We start from the raw sequence: 21,587 nt of genomic DNA on the forward strand, positions 1-21,587 counted from the left end.
GCTGGTCGAAAAAATAAAAATAAAACCCAAAAGTTTAAAATGCCTATGAAAACCAACCATATAATAAGAGTAAGCTACGAACTAAGCGATTGGGACCATTTTTTATTTAGCCCATTACCCTATGGGTTCTAACGGGCCTTGGTCTGCGTCAAAAAGAACTCGTGAGACAAATTATAAAAGGGATTCATCCTTCATGGGTAGTGTAGTAGTTCCGAAAACCTTTTTTGGTGCCATTTGAGTCTCACTGATCAATTATTAAACCCACCCATACTTGACCACAATATTTTTTTACTCATTTATAGCAGCTCCAGGCATTTATTTTATACTAACCGGTCTGAAATTTTTTTTATCTGGTCGTTTTTTTTTTTTTTTTTTTTTTTTTTTTTAAATTAATTGCATCAGTCTGATTGCGGGTTGTTATTGATTGAAATTTTCCCACACGGATGTGTAAATTCAGTGGCGTACATGTAGCCTCGAGCTGCCAAACCGAAACAAGTACTACTAGAGCACTGTAGTTTCGGTGAGGAGAAATGGAAAACAGTTAGAATAGCTCAGCAATGTTAGGGAAACAGGTTTGAAGGCCACGTGTAGAAGAATAGATGCAACGATCAAATAGTTTGATTGTGAAGAACCCGAGAGCAGTGAAAGGTTCAAAAAAAGATACAGCAAACGACGGAGAGAAATGCGCATCCAAAATCCCCGGCAGTCGACTAAAATAGGTGAAAGAGACAGTAGCGGTTCGACTCCGCGTCCAGTCAGTGTAACAACGATTTCGTCCAGGTGTTTTATTGGATTAAAGCGATTAATTTATTAGGCCTAAATTTTAATTCCTTCGAAATTCAACAAGCGCATAAATCATGGCAACGTCCGATTCTTGGCCGAAACTGTTCACCTGGGTGGATTATTTTCTGTTTGCTTTGACTCTTGTCGTGTCTTCGCTAGTCGGAATCTATCACGCTTGGCGTGGCGCCAGCGGTTCGACCTCCGACTACCTGATGGGTGGAAGAAAGATGCCCATCTTCCCCGTAGCCATGTCTCTTGCCGCCAGGTATCTACTGCATAACAGTATATTTTTTTACTGTGTAGTCCTTTACCGATAATTGACCGACCCAACTCAACGGTGTTGCTATGCCCTTTCGAGATTGGCGCAACGAATGAAAGAAAATATTTGCCTATAAACCGTCTTAAAAAAAAACAAAAAAACTCCTGAATAAAAGAAATCCTGCTACCAAGAGAGAGATGGAAGTTTTAAATGTTTTTTGTTTTTGCTCGAATGATTTCAGTTCATTTTCAGCTACGACACTACTCGGCGGACCTACAGACATCTACACGAATGGGACTATGTATCTGTGGTTCATATCTTCTGTTCTTCTTTGCACTCCGATTGCGAGTTACATCTATTTACCTATATTTTACCGATTGCAACTTGTTTCAGCAAATCAGGTATAATGAAATCCTGTTCTTATTAGATTTTTTTTCATCTTATTGTATTATATGCACAGTACTTGGAGATACGATTCAATCGTGTCATTCGACGCATTACTACGATACTCTTTGTGGTGAAACAGGTAAAATAAACCCACTGATAATAATCAAGACATTTATTATGACATTTTCTCGACAGTTGTTGTATTTATCGATAGTGGCGTATGGGCCTTCGCTGGCTCTTAGCCAAGGTAGTGTAACTAATAAAATGTCAAGTACAGTACACAGCATAGATTTTTCTGTTTTTGATATTGTGCATCTAGTCACTGGAATCAATGCCTACGTATCAGTTGGTATTCTGTTCGGCGTTTGCACCTTCTACACAGCAATCGTATGCATATTTATATACAAGAAAATGATACATTTTTAATTACTCATTAGGCTACTCTACAAAAATAGTTTATTGGGCTTTCTTTTGACAGGGAGGAATCAAAGCAGTTGTCTGGACAGACACAATACAAATTATATTGATTTATGGATCAATCATCATGCTACTAATCAAAGGGGTGTCGGACGTTGGCGGTCTGGGAATCGTTTGGGAGCGTAATTATAACTCTTCCCGCATAGAACTCTTCAAGTATTATCTTTCTAGTGTTCATATTTATTCAAATTATTATATTGTTTTTCTCACAGTTTTCATTTTTACTTTTAGCATTGATACCGACCCTACAACTCCACATACGGTAATACATTTAAAGAATATGCGCCCGTAGCTGATTCAAAATTAGTGAAATGTGGGACGCTACAGGTTTGGTCGCTTGCCATCGGTGGTTTATTTTATTGGTTGAGTTGGTATGCAGTGGATCAGACTGCCGTACAACGATCACTCGCCATGCCTTCACTACGCAGCGCCCAGATGTAAAATGGGTACTTGCGGAGACTGTTAATGACGACGAATATTGATCACAGTTTTTTTTTTCTTTTGGACACAGATCGATGTGGATTAACATGGTCTTTGTGTGTGGGATCATTTTTCTCTGTGGATGTGTCGGTTTAGTCATGTACTCTAGATATTTTGATTGCGATCCTTTGACATCCCAGGTATGTAAAGTTTGGCATCCTTATTTCAAGTGTATGTACAATTAAAAGTCACGATGAATTATTTGTTTTTTAGGTGATTAATAAAGCAGACCAGATAGTTCCTTTTTACGTTATGGATGTGCTTGGTGACTATCCTGGTCTTCCCGGACTCTTTGTTGCAGGCATCTTAAGCGGCGCTCTCAGGTTAATTCCATTATTGAAAATACCGATGATTATTTATTATGAAGAATCCTAAATCCAGCTTTTCGTGCTCCCCTTACAATGACTGCGAATAATACAGCACAATTTCAAGTGTCATGAATGCAGTGGCCCTTGTAGTTTATGAAGATTTCATCCGGCCTTACTTTCCAAATATGCCGGATCAAACCGCTACTCGTCTCGTTAAAGGAGTGTCTCTGCTATTTAGCGGCCTCAGCTTCAGTATGGTTTTCCTTGTTGCTCAAGTGAAGACCATATTAGACGTAAGCATATTAAATTACAGTTATATGTGCTCCTCCCAATAAATGACCATCTCTATTGTACATCGCTATTCTGTGCAGGCAACGGTGAGTTTTGATGGAGCTGTGGCCGGATCGATCCTAGGCGTTTTCACTCTTGGTATTTTCGTTCCGTTCGCCAATCCTGCCGTAAGTATCTTTGCTAATGATTTATGTAATGATCGAAAGTCGTACGGTCTGTCGAGTCAATTTTAACGTCATATATTATTAATCAGATCCATATTTTGTTATTAGGGGGCTGGAGTGGGCATACTAACTGCCTTTGGATTGATGATGTGGCTTCTACTGAGTACTCAGATCGCCAAATCCAGTGGGGTTGTTCATAACAATCAAATGAAATCTTTCAGCACCGATAATTGTCCTGCTTATAATGGGACTTTAAATTCTTTTCAACTGAGCACAAACTTGCACAATTTGACAATTGCAAATGAGTAAATAAATTTCAAAGGGCAGATTCAAAATTCTTTTTGTAATTTTTCTTACTTTCTATATAGGCAAGAAGAAATGCCCTTCATTCTCTTGAGGATTTCATACTTATGGTACACAGTGATTGGAATGCTGATTGTCCTTACCCTTGGAACATTTGTGAGTCTCGTAAGTCAAGCCATTAACATTATTAGAAACAGTACACAACTCTCTACCGAGGAACTTAACGACGGTGTCGCTAATATTAAAAACAACTCGTCCACTGAGATGGTAAATTAATAATCGCCAAAATTATCTGCTTTAAAACAAGAAATAATTTAAATGAATGTTTCCTCATTATGATTTATGAATGGTCGACTGGAATCGTGTTTCAGGCTCAAGTGAACCAAGTCTTCGCCATGAACGAATTTTCTCAATAGATTCGATTAGCGTCTTCAATTTTAAACAACTTTTTCCTTGAAGATGCCGTCGACGTGCAATCAATTTAACGTGAGGGTTGGCAATACAATAGTTCGACTGCTTTGCCAATTGATAAATGTCGGTTCCCTTTGCTGTGATCTGTCTTCGTACGGTATACATCCCGCATTCATATTTTAATCTATTTATCAGTCGATCGTGTTCGTCTAGTTTTTTTTTCAGTCGCGAGATTTATTCATCTTTCTTAGATTCTCTTATCTTCCTTTACAAGCCAAGTCGATACATTGATTCAAATTCCAACCTGCTGCCATGATAAAACTTCGTATTACTTGACGAAAGTATCGATTATATGAAAATGAGTGCCCACTCTGCCCAGTGATTCGATATAACATTGTCCACCGTAAATAATTTTCCTCCCCTCCCTTTTCTGTGACCTGTTTATTTTAACAATGTGTAATGGTTGCGTACACATCAGTATTTTTCTCAGATTAAGTTTTTTATTATAACAGGCGTTTATGTTTTTGTTCTAACGCTAGCCGTCTTCAAATTAATTTAGGACTTTACCGCGTGTGTGAAACCTACACGTTAGCTTTTGAATTTTTGAAAATTTGTGCGCTAGGGACTTCAAAATTATCTGTTGGAATTTTGCTAAGAGGTATCTGGAGTGCCAACCGCTTGCTCCATCTTTTTTGTTTTTACTTCTTGTTTCTAGAGGGGTTCATCTCAATGTCCATTGATCCGACGCACAAAATAACGCTATTTTCGAGATCCTCACCCAATTAGAGATTATTTTTTGTGTTTGAAAAATTTGCGGAATGTGCACGTATATTTTTGCGATAGTTTTATTAAGAAAATGAAATTTATAAAAAATTAGCTTCGTAGTTACAGCTACGAAGAGTTGGTTTACAAAATATAAAACGGTAAATCGGTCTAAAATAGCAAGAAGGGAAAGTGAGTCATTTTATAGAATAGAGATTAATTAGTTCTAAACTTCGTAATGTATGAGTTTTTTACGTCAATTAAAGCCAATTAGAAGAGGTGTGGATAGGTTTGTTGGATAAGTCGTCGCATGCTGATCATGCCACGATGAGTTCCGTCATCGAGTTCGATTCCCGCGTTAGGAGAAACTTTTATTCGCCAATTCCGCCAGATGGCGAAACGAGGTAAACTAAAGTTTTTCACCATTTTAACGGATAAACATCCTCAAAGTGATGGGGGCCAAGCATCCAGCTTCGATCATTTATTCGAGTTGCCTGGAATTGTGCGTGTAATGATAGCTATTCGAGTTTAACTAACAGAATTGTTGTTACTAACAATATACCAAAAGCTGGGTTCATGTTCTGCGAACAGACATAAAATGTAAATGGACTAGTTAGCTCGTATAGTGCGTTCGCATAGTATGTACTATTTCACGCAAGATAAGCAATGGCTATTCATCATTGTAGGATTTCGACTCCCGAACTGTGAACAAAGGAACAAACTTGGGACAAACCTTTCTCTACTTCAAACACATTTTGAATTTCTGAAGATTTCACGACTTGTTTCACGATATTGTCATGAACGAATTTTCTCAATAGATTATCGAAGGACGTAATTACATTTTCTAATTTAAAAAATAAAATCATGAATTAAAACTACATTTAAAATTTTATTACACAAAGTAATAAGAATTTAAGATGAGAAAAAAAAGAAAAGTCTCAGTTAAGGCGAGAGGTCAGAGAGGACACGAACAAAATACAAATAAGGAACTAGATGGGCGTTTCTCCAGAAATGGAGGTAAGGTTAAAAAAACTATCTCGAAAAAAAAACGAGGCTGCAGCATGAATCTTCAGTATTCTTATCTGTGCTGAGGGAAATAGTGGCATTCAACTGAATCAGGTTCTTGAGAAACGGTCAAACTCAAACTCGACTCTCCTTCTGCGTCCAAGCCAAAGTTTAAAGCGTTGATTAAAAAAAATTACTTGATCTAAATTGGTGATCCGTGTGCATTTATAAATTACTGGCTTGACTCCACAGAAAATCCAACAAGCGCAGAAATCATGGCAACGTCCGATTCTTGGCCGAAACTGTTCACCTGGGTGGATTATTTTCTGTTTGCTTTGACTCTCGTCGTGTCTTCGCTAGTCGGAATCTATCACGCTTGGCGTGGCGCCAGCGGTTCGACCTCCGACTACCTGATGGGTGGAAGAAAGATGCCCATCTTCCCCGTAGCCATGTCTCTTGCCGCTAGGTACGTTTTGTAGTTTTTCATAGTGCCACAGCTTTCCATTTTCCACTGCTTCAAAATATCTCGGGATTCGGAAAACATTCCAGTTTATACATTGACATTTTAGGAAAAATCTTCCTGCTTCGTTTCCCATTATTTTACAAATTTTTATTAAAATCCTTGAATGAAGAAGTAAAATAATTAAACCCCAATCGCGGTGCGAATCAAACATCCGTGTTTAAAAAAAAATCCGCTAATGTTGTATTCTATTCTCTGGTAAGCACTTGTTAGCCTTCGAACTGCTTCTTGTGTAGCTGTAACAAAAAATTAATAAATAAATCAGACGAGAAAGAATAAAATAATTCAACAGACGGTTCAATTTTCTTGTTTTATATTTTTTTAGCTCAATTTCAGCGACGACATTGTTAGGTGCCCCGACAGAAGTTTACCTAAACGGAACAATGTACATTTGGTTAACCGTTTCTGCCGTCCTTTCCATAGCCGCAGCGACTCAATTATATTTGCCTATTTTCCATCGTTTGAAAATTGTTTCAGCAAATCAGGTGTGTGGTTGCACATTGTGTACGTTGATCAATGATTGGATAACCATAATTTGTTGCGATTTGCCTTTGTATTTGTCCTGAAGTATCTCGAGATACGATTCAACCCTGTCATCAGACGGCTTGCGTCTATGCTGTTCGTGGTAAAGCAGGTAACATGAACGCAATTTATCTGAATCCCCCTATAAAGTTATAGTTAAAGCCTAACGTTCTTAATAGTTATTGTATCTATCGATTGTTGCCGTCGGACCTTCTTGGGCGCTGAGACAAGGTAGTATTTACCGCTTTTACTAGACATAAACCATTTCATTTATGTTATTACGAAAACTGTGAGGGTATGCCTTATTTTGTTTTTATCTTTGTTTAGTTACAGGAATCAATACCTTGATTTCAGTCGGAATTTTATTCGCCGTCTGCACATTCTACACAGCACTCGTAAATTAAAAGCAGAGTCTAACTATATAGGACTGCTAATTTATGATTATTGCAAAATCTGGCTTTGATCTGTTACAGGGTGGAATCAAAGCTGTTGTTTGGACCGATACCATACAGTTCTTAATGATGTATGGGTCCATTATAATTTTGATCGTCAAGGGGGTGATAGACGTTGGCGGCCCGAGAACTGTGTGGGACCGCAATTTTAACTCGTCTCGCATTGAACTTTTGAAGTAAATTTGTTCAATAAATCTAAATTTGAACTCGCTTTGGGTAAACTCTGCACTTTGATATGTAGCATCGATATCGACCCCACAACTCCCCACACGGTAAATATTTTGTTTACTCGTCTGTTAATTATGGAAACTAGATTTATTTGAGGGGTCTTGTAGGTATGGTCTCTTGTCATTGGAGGCTTCTTCTACTGGATGAGTTGGTATGCAGTAGACCAGACCACTGTTCAACGATTTCTTGTGATGGAAACACTCCGCAGTGCAAAAATGTACGAATCGACTGAAAAAAAAAAGTTATCAAAAAATTTAAAAATTTTGGTACCTACACTTTTCCACACCAGATCCATGTGGAGTAACCTGGTCGCTGTTTGTGGAATAATATATCTTTGTGGATTTGTTGGTTTAGTCATGTATTCGAAATATTTCTATTGCGATCCTTTGACTGCCCAGGTAAGCCTCTGAAATAATTTATGCCCAAAAAATGTGTTGAATTATTTATACGGTACTGTATTTTACGGTGCATCGCTTCTACATACGCTAATGTATTGAGTATGTATCAGTATTGATGCATAATTCCCGATTTTTTTTTTAAATAGGTAATTGATAAAGCTGACCAAATAGTTCCATTTTTCGTCATGGACGTGCTTGGAGATTTTCCAGGACTTCCCGGACTGTTTGTAGCCGGTATTTTCAGTGGTGCTCTCAGGTTCACTGGATAATTAGTTATTGCATTTTCCCTGAATTATTAAATATCAGAAATACTTTATGTTTGTGTGTTTCTTATTTTACCACAGCACTTTATCTAGTGTCTTAAATGCGGTAGCTCTTGTTATACTGGAAGATTTCATTCGACCCGTATTCCCAAACATGTTGGACCAGACTGCTACTCGCCTTGTCAAAGCAGTGTCTCTCGTATTTGGAATTCTTAGTTTTAGTATGGTTTTTCTTGTTTCTCACATTAAAACCATTTTAGACGTATGTATCAAATAAGAACCTAATATGGTTAAATTGTGTATTTTACTTAAATTTATTTTGATCACTTTTACGCAGGCCACGTTGAGTTTCGACGGCGCTGTAGCTGGATCGATCTTAGGGGTTTTTACTCTTGGAATATTCGTTCCTTGTGCAAATTCTGTCGTAAATTGTTTTTACTAAATTAAAAAAGACGTAGAAAATATGAAGTAACCGTAACGTTTGCTATATTTCTCTGAAAAGGGAGCTGGAGTGGGCATGTTAACTGCCTTTGGATTCATGATGTGGCTAGGAGTAAGCGCGCAAATTGCAAAATCGAGTGGAATCGTTCATAACAATCAGATGAAACCATTCAGCATTGACAATTGCTCCGCTTACAACGGATCTATTGAGAGCTCTTACTTTTTTACCAATTCAACATCTGATTATAAGTATTGATAATACCATCTTTCCTTACTCTTCTCGAGTCATAAAAGTTGATCAATTTAGAAAAGATGAGCCGTTTATTCTTTTAAGAATTTCATATCTTTGGTACACGGTGACTGGTATGCTGATTGTTCTTACTCTCGGAACTATAGTGAGTATTTTTACTAAAGCAATTGGAAGTATTAGAAGTTCTGCCGAACTCTCTGCTGTGCAACTTAATAGCAGTACTTTTCGTCGTAAGAATAGTTCCACTGATGAAGTAAGTCGATATCAGACATTTTTTTGTAAATTTGTACAACACACCGTTGATTTTATTTATACAAAATTTGCTGTTATTTACTTTTTCAGGGTCCAGTGACAAGCTCTTTACTCTGAAAGTAAAACCAGATTTTTCAGAAAAATTCTACAGCCTACAAGTTTGAAAAATCGGATAAAAGTTGACCATTTTTTAACCATACGAGCGGTGTGCATTATTTTGAAAAAAAATACCGAGTTTTAGAAAGCTCAATTGATATTTAGGCTACAGTCTCATTTGCTATACGCAAAGTTTTGGAATTGTAAAAATAAACACGGAGAAATAAATCTTTCTTTTCCGTCAACAGGAGGAGTCACCGAAGATGTAAAAAATAATTACATTGTGGATATTAACGGCTGTGTAATAATGGTTCATGTATTTTCCCTTCTATGAAAAATAAAAAATAAAAAATACACATATGATGCATTATTACGTGAAAGTAGCAATATGTATGCCCCGACAAAATTTTTGTTGAAACAATTATATTTTTAATAAAACGACCGTCGAGTAGCGCTCCCACCCGAATTGCGTTTGATTCGAATCGATTCAACTTGAATTGCATTTTTTGAGATTTTTCGAATATAGTTCAACTCGAATTGGAAAAATTAAAATTCATATTCATTTGAATTGTAATATTTTTGGGTAAATATTCATGGAAATTTACCTGAATATTCATTTCCGGATTCATGAATATCCATTGTGAATATTCACGAATATTTGGGTCAATTCGTGTCAAATTTGACAAAATTCTTGCAAAGTTGGAATATTTTTAGTTTCAATTTCGAACGCTAGATGTGCCTAGGGTATCCCATTTTTATCGAATTTTTGAATTTCATCTTGGGGAACGAGATCGGGGTGTGTTATGACCTTAAAAAAAGCAAATTATTTTTTCTTCAAAATGTTTTTATTTAGGGGTGCCCCCGTTGCCCCGACTCCAAAAAAGATTTTTTTGTACCGTTTTAGCATTATTTAATTTATTTATATATTTAACGAATTATAATTACACTTTCGGGGTTTAAACAGGAAAATGGTGATTATAAGAAGAGCTTATGTTCAAAATTTGAACAAAATCAGAGCTCATTGAAGGGTGCCCCTGACTGAAAAACCTTACTTGCTTACAGTATACGCTCGTATAGGGCTCTTTCACATCTGTTTTATTTAGCCGATTTATCTGGCAACGCAGCATGGCGCCGTCTCTTGGTAGGGCAAAACGGGGAGAAGAGGGAGAATGGAAGTACGCCCTCCTTCCTCCCATTCCTCCCATTCTCCCTCTTCTCTCCGTTTCTGTCATTTTCAGGTCTTGATTTTCACGAAGGACTGTCTCAATCACTTTATTAAGCTGGGAATCTTCAAGAGATTTCCACCATTCCAAGGAAGCATAAGTGCCCGCTTCCTTCAAAGACACTTTCGATTGAGAGGGAGTCTCCACAACCGGAGGGACATGATCAGGCCCTACAGTGCAAGCACTTAAGAGCATCACAGATCCTAAAGAAAACGTTCCTCAGATCATAGGGCAGAATCCTTATGGACTAAAAGACGGAAAGATAGATTTCTGATGAATTCACTTAAATGCTGAACTCATCACTTCCGGCTGGCAGCACCTGCGCCATGACTGAGACAAAGGAGAAGAACTCCCAGAATATTAAAGGCAAGAGAGGTCATTAAGATGGGTTGGAAGCGGATTCAAACGGCGTAGATCGCAGCCGCCACAATCGAAAGCCCCTCTTTTTCTCACCCAAGAATCGCAAATTTGACAATTAAGCTGGCATTTTTAGCACACAATCTGATGAGGGTAAGAAGGCCTATTTAAAAATAAATACCATTTTCAAGACCCCTTAAAATGACAGCAACTAAAGCTCCCAGCACACCAAGGGGAATCGACAACAAGACAGAACAGTGTAGGAGAATTTTTTCGTATTGAGCGGCCAAAATCAGCACCATCATAATAAAGCCAAAAATAAACTCGAAAACCGCTTTCGATTAAAATTTTGTTGATTGTTTAACAGAACCTGTCTAGAATTGGTTCATTTCAGAGGGTAAATTTTTGAGAGCTAGTTTTTTCAAAGACTCCACCAGTTGACCAAAGCTATACCCTGCTTAAGGAGCAATAAAACATTTATATAGGCTGCTGTATAGCCATTGAAATGATCGATCATTTCTGGGCCTGTCACTCGCTCAAAAGTACACAGGCTATACTGAGGGGGATCATGACCTGTGTTGTTCGAGAGCGCAACACATACACTTCGAGACTCTTAGCATTTGAACGGAAATCTTCCTCGCCCTGAATTTTGACTTTTAAGATCCGTCCTAACCAGTTAAAATTATTCTCATAAAAACCCCATCAAACAAGCATTTAAGGTCATAAAGATATGGTCCAACACCCATGCTCTGAGCTTTTTCACGATTGTTGGCAAAAAACTGAGAAACATTGCTTTTAAGGGTTGTCGACACTTGGGCTATTTCTGGAAGGTATTGTGCTTCTTGAAGATATTTTTGAGTCGCTTCTTGGAGGGATTGAAGGCTTGAAGCCCTGTCCCTCCGCGAGAGTCGATATAAAAATTCTGCACCCGCCATTTTTCCAAGCCCTGGAATGGACGGTGGATTAAAGATTAAAACAAGTCCTCGTGAATCTGAGAAACTTTGGATAGAATTTTTTTAAATTTTTTTGTGTGTTCTTTTTCTGGAGGATTCTTCCAATCTTTGAGTCGAATAAAGCAAGAGGCAAAGATTGGCTTCAGCTGTCCCGTCAAGAAATAAAACCCAATCAGGCTGATGGTGTGTTCTTCCCGGGAATATCTCGTGCCATCGCTTCGAGCCTTTCCGTTACCTTAAAGGAGTGGTTGAGTGAGGAAGCCTCTGGCATTTTTACAAGAGCCACAACGTATCCTTGATGTTCTTCGGAAACGAAGCTAATCAGGGTATTTTAAAACAAGCCCAACCCCACAACAATCAGCCCACCAAAAAGCAAAAAAGTGATTCAAGAACGTTTGATTGTATGGACAACGGCACACATATAGTGATGGACTGCTTTTTCAAAATAGGCATTAAAGGTTTGGAATAAAACATTTGAATGCTTGGATGTTGGCTTTAAGAGAAGAGCTAATAAAGCAGGGCTTAAAAACCCTGAAATAACCATCGACACGGCAATGGTAATGGCAAATTGATACAATTTTCTCGTCAAGCCTCCCCAAAAAGCAACAGTAATAAACACAGAACATAAAACGCACACAATGGCTATCAGCACATGGCTGATAACGTCTTCCATGGCCTTGATGGTGGCCTTGGGGGGTGGGGGTAATTTTTCTTGGTTGGCTAAATAAATCTCGTCAAAGTGGCCGTCGGGGGATTCGAAACAAATTACTCAAGAATGTTCGGGGTTTTTTTACTGATGGAAAGGCCTTTTTTATCAACTCAGATGGCAGAACTGCCAGATTATTCCGCGTCAGGATATTGACGACCGCCATTTCGGTCTTGGACCATACATCAAAAGTGACGGTCGTTTCGCTGATGTCGTTAATTGTAGAAACGGAAGACATGTAAATCATGTCCTCAACTCCATTTATTTTTGTTTCCATAGGGACTGTCACAGTTTTTTCTCCAGCCTCAGCAATTGCTCCTAGATAGGTTCCACTGCTGATCACCACTGTTGGGGGTGCAATGTCCAGAAAATGGGAAACGGTCATGGTGTACATTAACCCAAGACCTGTCATGGTCAGGATGATAAAGATAACCACCGAAAAAAATAGAACGATGAATATATAAATTTCGAAAACATCTGGACCTGATTCTTCACAAAAAGAATAAATTTAAGAGGACATCCCTTTTGAAATTTCATCACACCATCAACGACAACCTCTTCTGCCTTTTGTGACGAGAAAAAATTGTCTCCCCAAGCTCGTCCCTCCACAATTCGCATTTCGGCTTTATTGTCGTGAGTTTTCACAAAAACAAATTGTCCTTTTGCCCCTTCAAATACTGAACGTCTTGGAACCAAAAGAGCGTCCGGGATTACCCTTCATTGCAGATGAAGGCGCACAAATTGACCCACTTTCAATAGATTATTGAGATTAGGAAAATAGGCTTGAAGAGGGAAGGTTCCCGTTTTGGGATCAATCAGCGGATCAAATAATGTCAGACGACCGACGCAACGATAAAGAGAGTCGTCTGATAGGGAAATAAAGACTTTCGTCTCCTTGTCAGAGATTTCAAAGTTAATCTGAATGGGGTCTAATTGGACAATTTTTTTAACAATGAGTTTTCTTTAGGGATCATTCAATGAGATAAGCATCGGATGCAATACCTATAATGGGAGCCATGGGAGAGTTTTACTTGGATGTTATCAGCCTGTGCGGATTTTACAGCCACAGAAGGCGGAAAGAAAATTTCCTTCTGTGTCATCAAATTTTTTTTTTGCTGATGGCTTTTGTGGGTAGAAGTTTTTTCATCCGCTGAAATGCCTCTGCCTGCCTGCCTGGAGGTTAGCTCGGGCTTTTTGGAGCTCAGCTTCACGAAGGGAGAGGATCCATTTTAAAAGACACTCTCATTGGAAAACTCTTTTTCCCTCTTTAAAAAGTTGCTCCAGCAAATGCCTTCAACGCGTGCCCGGACTTCCACCATAAGGGAACCATCGGTTTCGCCAGGAAAATCGAGAAAAAGCGGCGCTGTTTGGGACTCTAATTTGAATATTGAGACCTCTGGAACAAAAGGAGGTGGTGATTTTTTTTCTTCATTTTAGCCAGATAAAAGAATCAAGTCTGTTGATAAAAGACCTCTCATAAAAAAATATACCGGTGATAATCAATGGATTTTAAACAGAAATCCAGCAAAAGTTCTAACATTGTCGAATTTTTGGAGGCAGATGACAGGAAGAAATCCTCATGAAAGTGGAGGAATCGATTTAAAAGTTGCTCCTAATTTTCCACATCAAGATGAAATAGAAAAAACAAGTCAAAGAGGTAAAGGAAATTTTTAACAGAGTAAAGGAAAGTGTAGATCTTAATTTAAAAAATCACACTTTACTCACAGGACTTCCAAACAATGTCGTTGAAGATGCTAAGTTTTATCTTGTGACCCCTAACGAAGGCATCATCAGGTACCAGACCCATAATCAAGAGAATCCGGATCCGGAAATATTTTTTCAAGGGTCAAACTAAAACACAACAGAAGAAAAGATTCACTTGTGACCCTGAAAAATGTCATTCCCAATACGCCGGAAATTTATTCCCTGATACTGCTGATGATGTAAAAGGATTTTTTTACGTTAGGTGAACAATAAGTGAATGCCTCCGGTCCTAAAGAGTATCATGTCATCACATTAAATCAGGGTATAGTCTTGTGGAAAAATTGTTCAAAGGATACAATCCCGAGAAATTATTGCGTAAAAATTTAAGAGCAGAAGCAAACCAAAACAACTTGTTCACTCAAAAGAAGTCAAAGCTGTGAAAATAGCTGACTCACCAGCTTCTCAAAACAATGAGAAGATGGCCGATGCTCATTTGTTAACTTCAACAAATCATCCTAATCGTAAAAAAATTAATCGCTCTATTTAACTATTTCAGTCCTAAATAGGAAATAAATTTATACCTCGGGGGTGAAGAAGTCGCTGCAAATTTTGCAGAAATTATGGCAAATGACAATCCTGAAGAGGCTTTTGATGCATTCGTCAGGGCTCGTGAGGATCAAGCTAATTCAGTTATAAACGCCAGCGCTGCGGGGACGTCTGCAGAAGAATTAGTGCAGACACCAGAACAAGAGGAATTGTCATGCATCGAATCAAAATCGAGCGATGAGGGAGACGCTTCTGCAGAAGAATCAGAGCCAGAGCTACAGGAAAGAGCAAAGTACCAAACACCTCACAAAAAACTTCAACAAAAAGGGGGGCTCAGCATTCATAAAGATATCCCACAGAATCAAAATAAAATAAATATTATGGTTTTTGGAAAACCATAGCCCAAGAAGCTACAAAAGCTCTCCACAAACCACAAGCAAAATAAAGACAGCATTTGGCAAATCCAAAGTCTCTGAAACTCAAAAAAGGAATGGAAGAAAATGGTTGTTCCCATGCTCCCATGTGATTTATGCCTTAAGTCAAAAATTTGTCCACACGAAAACGTTCAGTAGCGTTCAGTCCCCTATGTTACAGTTTATGGACCACCCCATGCCATCCCTACTAAAACACCGCATACTAATAACGTTATATGATGGTAAAAAATGAATGTGTACAACCACATTGATTTTTCGAACGTTGTATTAATCTAATTTTTGTTCGAAGAAATTCATCTTAAATTTTAGATTCGCTTAACGTTCATAGCATGTACGAATACAACAATCAATATCAGCACCTAAAATGAACATAAATTTTAGGAACGGATTTGAAGGTGAAATCTAGAAAGTAGATATTTCACATTTGTAATAAACATCTTACGTTAATAGAACATTAAACGCCGAACATATATCTAATCCGCAAAATCGTATATTCATGTGACGTGCGGGATCGCATGTAATATAGGAAAATTATGCTTCTATTTTGAATGTTGGGCGAATGTTCATATAACCTTCCCATTTGTACAAAGGTGTATGTGATTCTAGCCTCTTGGCGCCATAAATTTTGATAGGAACAAATAGCTCAATGGTAGAGCAGTGGCCTTGTAAGCCAAAGGTCTGTGGTTCGATTCCCAGCTCCGACTTCTCTAATATAACGCTTCGGAAGAATGGCAGATTGGATATAGATAACAATGTATGTGTATGTTTTTTGTATGTTCTATGAACATACCAAAGGTATTCAGAAGAGAACTATAATAGTATATGACGAAATGGACATTAAATGAGCGGAAATAGTGCACGAACAATGAACGTTATATTCACATACCATTTGAACATCCACATACATTTTTCGAATCTCACATTAACATGCAATGAACGTCGACGTTTTAGTAGGGATAGTACCGATCCGAATAATTATAGTTAACATTACATTACATAAACTTAAAATCATGAAAGTACCTCTGACCGGAGGTGGAAGTGGAGGTCCACTTTGATTAAATCAGTCCTGGTGGTGTGGTGGTTGAAATTAGGGTCTATTAATTTAGCCCTGATTATGACTTGATCATTGTTGAGGATTTTAGCTGCAATCTAAAGGGACCACTGGTAATATTTACTGTTTTTAGTAGGTAAAAGAATGTTAAAACAAGAAACTCTTTTTAGGTGCTACTTTTGTCATTGTCTGAGTTGGTTTGAACCTCATAGGAGGCAATCATGCTTATCATCAATTCTTATTCAATTCTCATCAATTATCAATCAATGCTTGTTTATTTATCTTTCTTTCCAAAATATCTAGCGGAAAGACCCATCATCCCCTTTCCAGGAACTTCTGGAACTTTGTCTAATTTATTTGCAGTGACGGGGTAAATCTTGCGTTATTTATTGTTTATCTTTCGTTTAGAACTCGCATTCATTTCCTTTTCATGTGTGATTGCCAATTATCCAGAACAACGGATTCCGATCGAGCTGTAAGGCCCAGATCTATTTTGAAAGTTAAGCCGAACAATGTTCATGACGGTCATGTCGCGGCCACATCAATAAATGATACCTGCCTGAGAGTGACCCCTGCTACGGCCATCATGCAAAGTGCAGCAAATGCTGGCTTGGTTCCAATGATTCGGTCGCCAATGGATTCAGTTACTTGTTCAGGAAATAAGTCAAAGATTAATAGACTTGACATCAATGAAGTAAGTTTTTAGTCATATTATTCTCCTTTTATAAATTTTGAAAATATTTTTGTTTAATATCTTAGGTATGTAAGACATTAATTGGGAAGAGAAGTCCAAAAATCTGAGGCAGACAAACTAACCGAACTTTCGACAAGTTCCGGCGAAATTCCTAATATGACTCCATTTTCAGCCGAAGAGATGGCATCTGCCGTTTCTGAGCTTGCAAAACTCAAGAAAATACCCATCACAGTATACATGAAAGACGGAGGAGCTAAACTTGAAGAAAAAATTCGGGCGCTATCTGAAAGAATTGATTTCACTCGTAAAAATGGATTTGCCCCATCACAACTTTCACTGGCTGTGAGCTCCCCTGCCATGGCTCGACTAAAAATTCAGAAGCAGTTGCAAATCGATCAGGTAGCATATCAAGCTAAAGCAGAGGTTTTTCTTATTCTTTTTTTAAATTTATTGAAATGCAGCATCGGGAAAAAATGTCTGCGGAGCAAATAGTTTTCCAAAATTTTCATCGGTCCTTGGCGAACCGTCCCAAACCATCGGATAAGGAAGTCACTCCAGCACAACTAACGGTTTCGCTTTTGCCGCATCAAGAGACGGGATTAAAATGGCTTTTATTCCGTGAAAACGAAGATCCCGCAGGTAGATCATAAATATTTAACATAAATTTCGCACTAACTAATTTATTAAAAATTTTGTTAGGTGGCATTCTGGCCGATGATATGGGCATGGGGAAAACCATAACCCTCATTGCGTTGATCCTTCGACACAAGGAATTAGCTGTAACTTCACTGAGTGAAACATCTTACAACACAGCTGCAATGAATAGATGTACAGGAACATTAATTGTTTGCCCTCCTAGTGTAGTAGGTAAGCGAAAATTCCTTTTATTTTTGAAATAAAATTGCATTGAATGCTGTTGCATTCAGAACATTTTTGAGGTCCTATATCAATCAGAACCGTGTTATCAATGTGTTACCCATATAAATTAATTACGTATCGTCAATCTAGCATAAATGAAAATATTTGTATCAGGGAATTTTTTTTATATAAGGTATTGATTCTGTGGAGTTAAAACAAATCGTTGCCAATTCAAATACTAAATCCCGTGATGACAAGTGAAATTTAACATTTTTTTTTTCTAATCAATCGTGAAAATGTTTTTTGTTTCGATCAAACGTTTGCAGGTCAATGGGAGATGAAATCCATCGTCGCTGTAAAAAGAACTGTTTAAAGGTTGCCATTTATCACGGGTCTTATCGCAACCAATTGGATTCTAAATTACATCAGTACGATGTAGTCATAACGACTTATCAAGTAAACTGTCGTTAGCATTTAATTTGTAATTAAAACTAAAATATTCATCCTATATTTCAATTTAGACAGCTCAGCGGGAAATAGATGGTGACGCTGTCGCTGGTGCTAGTTCTAAGAGTGTGTCCGTTTTATTGAAGTTCGAATTTGAAAGAATAATTCTGGACGAAGCCCATACGGTGCGGAATCCTAATGCTGCGATTTCGTTGGCAGTATCTCGAATTCGCGCTCGAAAGCGTTGGGCCGTAACTGGGACTCCAGTTCAGAACAATCAATCAGACTTCTATTCTCTATTACGTTTCATTGGTTTTTCGCCATTGAATGATCTCTCGGTATGCATACATATTGTTTCAATTGTGCCTATAATATACAAAAGCCGAGACAAAAGCTAATGTTTTTCAATGCAGGTATGGAAAAAGTGGATAACAGCTGCTGACGTTACCAATGATAAAAGGAAAGAGCGTCTGAAATTGATTACTGAAGCTATACTCTTGCGCCGAACGAAAGGCCAATCCAAGGATAGTAGCAATACTCCGCTTGTTGACCTACCCGCCAAGTATATAATTAAATAATTTCTTAGGTTTTCTGTACTTATTTACTATTGCCTTTTAGAAACGTTCATAACCATGAAGTAATTTTGACGCGAGAAGAAGACTTAATCTACCAGAAGATACTTACTGCATCTCGCAAGGCCCTGAGCAAAAAGAGGGATATGGAAAAAATCTTCGTTCACTTATTGCGACTTCGACAAGTTTGTTGCCATGCTTCCCTTGCCATCACGGAAGTTCCCGTTTTGGAAGACGGAATTGACATCGAACCCCAGTCACTTGTTGGAGACGTAAATTTGCGTAAAACAATTTTGGACCTATCCACAAGGCACAAGCAGCCCAAAAACGTTTGACCAGAAAAATCAAAGCACAAAAATGCAGCATATTGTTGACGGGGTGACTTGCGCAGTCAAGAGGAAAGAAAAGGCAGTAGTAGTCTCGCAGTGGACCAAACTTTTGATTATGATTTGTTTATGAAGCACTTTGAGCGAAATTCTATTAGATGTCAATCCATTAACGGAAGCGTTAATATTCAAGAACGAACAAACATTGTTGAGGACTTCAACTGCAATTTAAAAGGACCACCCGTAATATTTTATTGTTTTAATTGGTAAACGAATGTTTAAACAAGTTACTCTTTTTAGGAGCTACTTTTGTCATTGTCTGCTGGTGGAGTGGGGTTGAACCTCATAGGAGGCAATCATATTTTTTTAGCCGACTTGCATTGGAACCCACAACTGGAGGCCCAAGCGGTTGACCGAGTTTATCGTATCGGACAAAAAAAACCGTTCACGTACATCGCTTTGTAACAAGAGAAACTGTGGAAGAAGGTCTAGTCAAAATTCAAGAGAAGACGTTGAGATTGGCTAACGAAGTTCTCTCGGGAAATTTAAGTAATGGAAAGTTATCTATTGATGACTTGAAGGAAATTTTTTGATAATTGAGGAAAATGTTGACATTTTTATTGGAGTGACCCCTTATTTTTATTTTACCGACTCGTCTATTGTTGAAATTCGTGGTAAGTCTAATATAACCACCTGATTTTTAATACCAGGTATATACCATACTTTAATTTAAAAAAAGTATAGTAAATCTTTTACAATAGGTAATATTGTCTGAACATGTTATTATGATAAGTCGGAATCAACTGAATCCAGTACCAGAAAGTAAGCGTTTCCAAATAACCAGACTGCCAGAAATCAGCAAAAAGTCGTGCAACTTGTCGACCAGTGGCCACCTAGTGGTGATTGTTGGGACTGCTGCTGCAAGTTCGTCTTGTTTCGGAGTTCAATTGGTTTGTTGTCATTGACAGACTTTTTTATTAGTCTGCCATAACACGTGACTAAAAAATAATAAAAAATAACACGGCGCAAAAAAATTATATCTAGTTATGCAAAACTCCGACGGTGGCGCTGAAACTCGGCAGAGTCATTTCGGTTCTATAACCGGATTGGTTTTTTTAATCGGGCGGTTCGATAAGTGGACCACCACTGTAATGATAAGTAAATATAAAATCAAAATAAGGGTTCAAATTTTAAATAAAATTCGTCCTACCTACAGTACCCACACTAAGTTTGGAAACACGATGAGTATTTCCGCGCTTTTAACACGGCGGCTTACGGGCCAAAGTGTTCCCCTTTTTTTGCGATAACTCACGTTTGAGTTATTGAGTTATCGCAAAGAAAAACTGAAAAAATCCTCTTGTAGAGGGAATAACAAGCTTTCAGTTTCACCCTTTACCCGCAAATCCATAGATTTTAAGTTTGGAAACATTGGCGCCATATGTTTCCATACGATAGGGTGTGACCCTTAAAAAATTGCTAAAAATCAAAATTTTTTAATTGTTGCTTGAAACATAGATAAAGAAGGCTGATTTCGTATGTGCTATTTAGCCCTATCCCTACTGACCCCGAGTTTCTGTTTTGCTCGTCCTGCCCCTAGCGGATAAAATGCTGTACTGCACCGTGGCTACCAAGGGTGTTGCAGACGAAGATTGTTTTCCTTCTGTCTTGGTAAAATTCTTTGCTGGCGTTTAAAAGTCCTAGGTAGGCTAATTTTTTTATACCAATTGCAATAGCAGAGAAATCAATTGAATCAGTGCAATTGAATAGAAGTAAGCAGAGTGTAGAGAATAAAACGTACACTAGAGGGCAGGACAAGCAAGACAGAATCGGGAGAATCGGAGGAAGGGTAGCAAGAATACTGGCGACATTTGCCCATGTTAATTCTCTAATAGAGTCAACCACTGGTCTTTATCTGTGCTTGAAACTTGCACAAAAGGTAGTAGGTAGATGACATAGTCCACAGGACTCGATGACATAGACATAGGCCACCCCCTCTCGCTAGGTGTAGGCTGACGTTATGAGAGAGACCACCCCAACAGACCCTAAAGGCAAAGAGGGTGAAATGTTGTTTTTGCGAACGCTAGGTGGCTTATGGGATGAAGCCCGGCATGGCCGAAAAACGAAGAAATTTTAACGAATTTTTTCCAAAATTTCAATCGTTAATATCTCGGCTTCTGAGCCGAGTATCGAAAAAACATGAAAACCGTTTGAAGAAGTGGGCTATCCCATCATTTTGAAACAATTAGAATATTTTTAGGTGCAGCAGTTGACGAGAAAACTGCTGCACAAAAACATGAAAAATTCAAAATTTCGACTACCCCCTCTCAGTTTTTTTCAAATATCTCCTAAACTAAAAAAGCTAGGCGATTGCGATTTTTACTAATCGACTTAGCGAAAAATTTCACACAAAAGCCACATTTTATTTAATTTTTAGGACCCCCAGAGATGATTTCTGCAAAATCGAAAACCCCAAAATGATCTCTTTGAGTCGTAGACGGCTTGTTAAAATGAAAGCATTGCGTATACTGTCTCGGAAGAAAACGATTCATAAAAAAAAATTATTCATCGTCGTCGCATAAAACCAAAACGTAAGCATGTCTTGAATCCAAAGAGATTTAAGGTAATATTAGTAAAAGGGGCTTTTTTCTCAGTTTCACCACTTGT

At 38.1% G+C, this 21,587-nt stretch overlaps 3 protein-coding genes across 5 annotated transcripts; all 3 read left to right on the plus strand.

Moving 5' to 3' along the window:
* The first annotated feature begins 256 nt into the window (after positions 1-256).
* LOC124328318 (sodium-coupled monocarboxylate transporter 1-like) lies at positions 257-9,463 on the plus strand. 3 transcript variants are annotated; one of them, XM_046787049.1, is made up of 16 exons: positions 257-774; positions 5,886-6,096; positions 6,476-6,635; positions 6,719-6,784; positions 6,852-6,903; positions 7,000-7,067; positions 7,146-7,300; positions 7,366-7,396; positions 7,460-7,569; positions 7,642-7,750; positions 7,897-8,006; positions 8,095-8,275; positions 8,351-8,437; positions 8,516-8,703; positions 8,762-8,957; positions 9,047-9,461. In XM_046787049.1, exons 2-16 carry the CDS (start codon positions 5,906-5,908, stop codon positions 9,071-9,073), a joined length of 1,731 nt encoding a protein of 576 aa, XP_046643005.1. In that variant the 5' UTR covers positions 257-774; positions 5,886-5,905; the 3' UTR covers positions 9,074-9,461. The 3 variants fall into 3 exon arrangements, with proteins under 3 accessions (XP_046643005.1, XP_046643004.1, XP_046643006.1); XM_046787048.1 differs by lacking the exon at positions 257-774 and having other exon boundaries at positions 4,859-6,096; XM_046787050.1 differs by lacking the exons at positions 257-774; positions 5,886-6,096 and adding an exon at positions 6,121-6,348 and having other exon boundaries at positions 9,047-9,463.
* On the plus strand, positions 789-3,894 carry LOC124328317 (sodium-coupled monocarboxylate transporter 1-like). The gene is made up of 15 exons (XM_046787047.1): positions 789-1,048; positions 1,284-1,443; positions 1,503-1,568; positions 1,625-1,676; positions 1,749-1,816; positions 1,908-2,062; positions 2,138-2,168; positions 2,234-2,343; positions 2,418-2,526; positions 2,600-2,709; positions 2,807-2,987; positions 3,066-3,152; positions 3,258-3,454; positions 3,518-3,719; positions 3,824-3,894. Exons 1-15 carry the CDS (start codon positions 858-860, stop codon positions 3,866-3,868), a joined length of 1,764 nt encoding a protein of 587 aa, XP_046643003.1. The 5' UTR covers positions 789-857; the 3' UTR covers positions 3,869-3,894.
* Positions 9,464-16,876: 7,413 nt separating the features above from the next.
* On the plus strand, positions 16,877-19,388 carry LOC124329430 (transcription termination factor 2-like). The gene is made up of 9 exons (XM_046788491.1): positions 16,877-17,119; positions 17,182-17,359; positions 17,420-17,548; positions 17,772-17,835; positions 17,905-18,034; positions 18,100-18,363; positions 18,439-18,587; positions 18,644-18,869; positions 19,224-19,388. Exons 1-9 carry the CDS (start codon positions 16,877-16,879, stop codon positions 19,386-19,388), a joined length of 1,548 nt encoding a protein of 515 aa, XP_046644447.1.
* Positions 19,389-21,587: the final 2,199 nt, after the last annotated feature.

Source organism: Daphnia pulicaria, chromosome 3, assembly GCF_021234035.1.
Source record: "Daphnia pulicaria isolate SC F1-1A chromosome 3, SC_F0-13Bv2, whole genome shotgun sequence".
Classification (NCBI taxonomy): domain Eukaryota; kingdom Metazoa; phylum Arthropoda; class Branchiopoda; order Diplostraca; family Daphniidae; genus Daphnia; species Daphnia pulicaria.

Coding starts and splice junctions, on each gene's coding strand:
- LOC124329430 (XM_046788491.1), top strand. CDS start 16,877: ATGACTCCATTTTCAGCCGAAGAGATGGCATCTGCCGTTTCTGAGCTT. Junction 18,035..18,099: donor TAGTCATAACGACTTATCAA/GTAAACTGTCGT, acceptor ATTTCAATTTAG/ACAGCTCAGCGGGAAATAGA. Junction 18,364..18,438: donor CGCCATTGAATGATCTCTCG/GTATGCATACAT, acceptor TTTTCAATGCAG/GTATGGAAAAAGTGGATAAC.
- LOC124328318 (XM_046787049.1), top strand. CDS start 5,906: ATGGCAACGTCCGATTCTTGGCCGAAACTGTTCACCTGGGTGGATTAT. Junction 6,785..6,851: donor TGCTGTTCGTGGTAAAGCAG/GTAACATGAACG, acceptor CGTTCTTAATAG/TTATTGTATCTATCGATTGT. Junction 7,397..7,459: donor ACCCCACAACTCCCCACACG/GTAAATATTTTG, acceptor GGGGTCTTGTAG/GTATGGTCTCTTGTCATTGG.
- LOC124328317 (XM_046787047.1), top strand. CDS start 858: ATGGCAACGTCCGATTCTTGGCCGAAACTGTTCACCTGGGTGGATTAT. Junction 2,169..2,233: donor ACCCTACAACTCCACATACG/GTAATACATTTA, acceptor GGGACGCTACAG/GTTTGGTCGCTTGCCATCGG. Junction 2,710..2,806: donor ATCTTAAGCGGCGCTCTCAG/GTTAATTCCATT, acceptor CGAATAATACAG/CACAATTTCAAGTGTCATGA.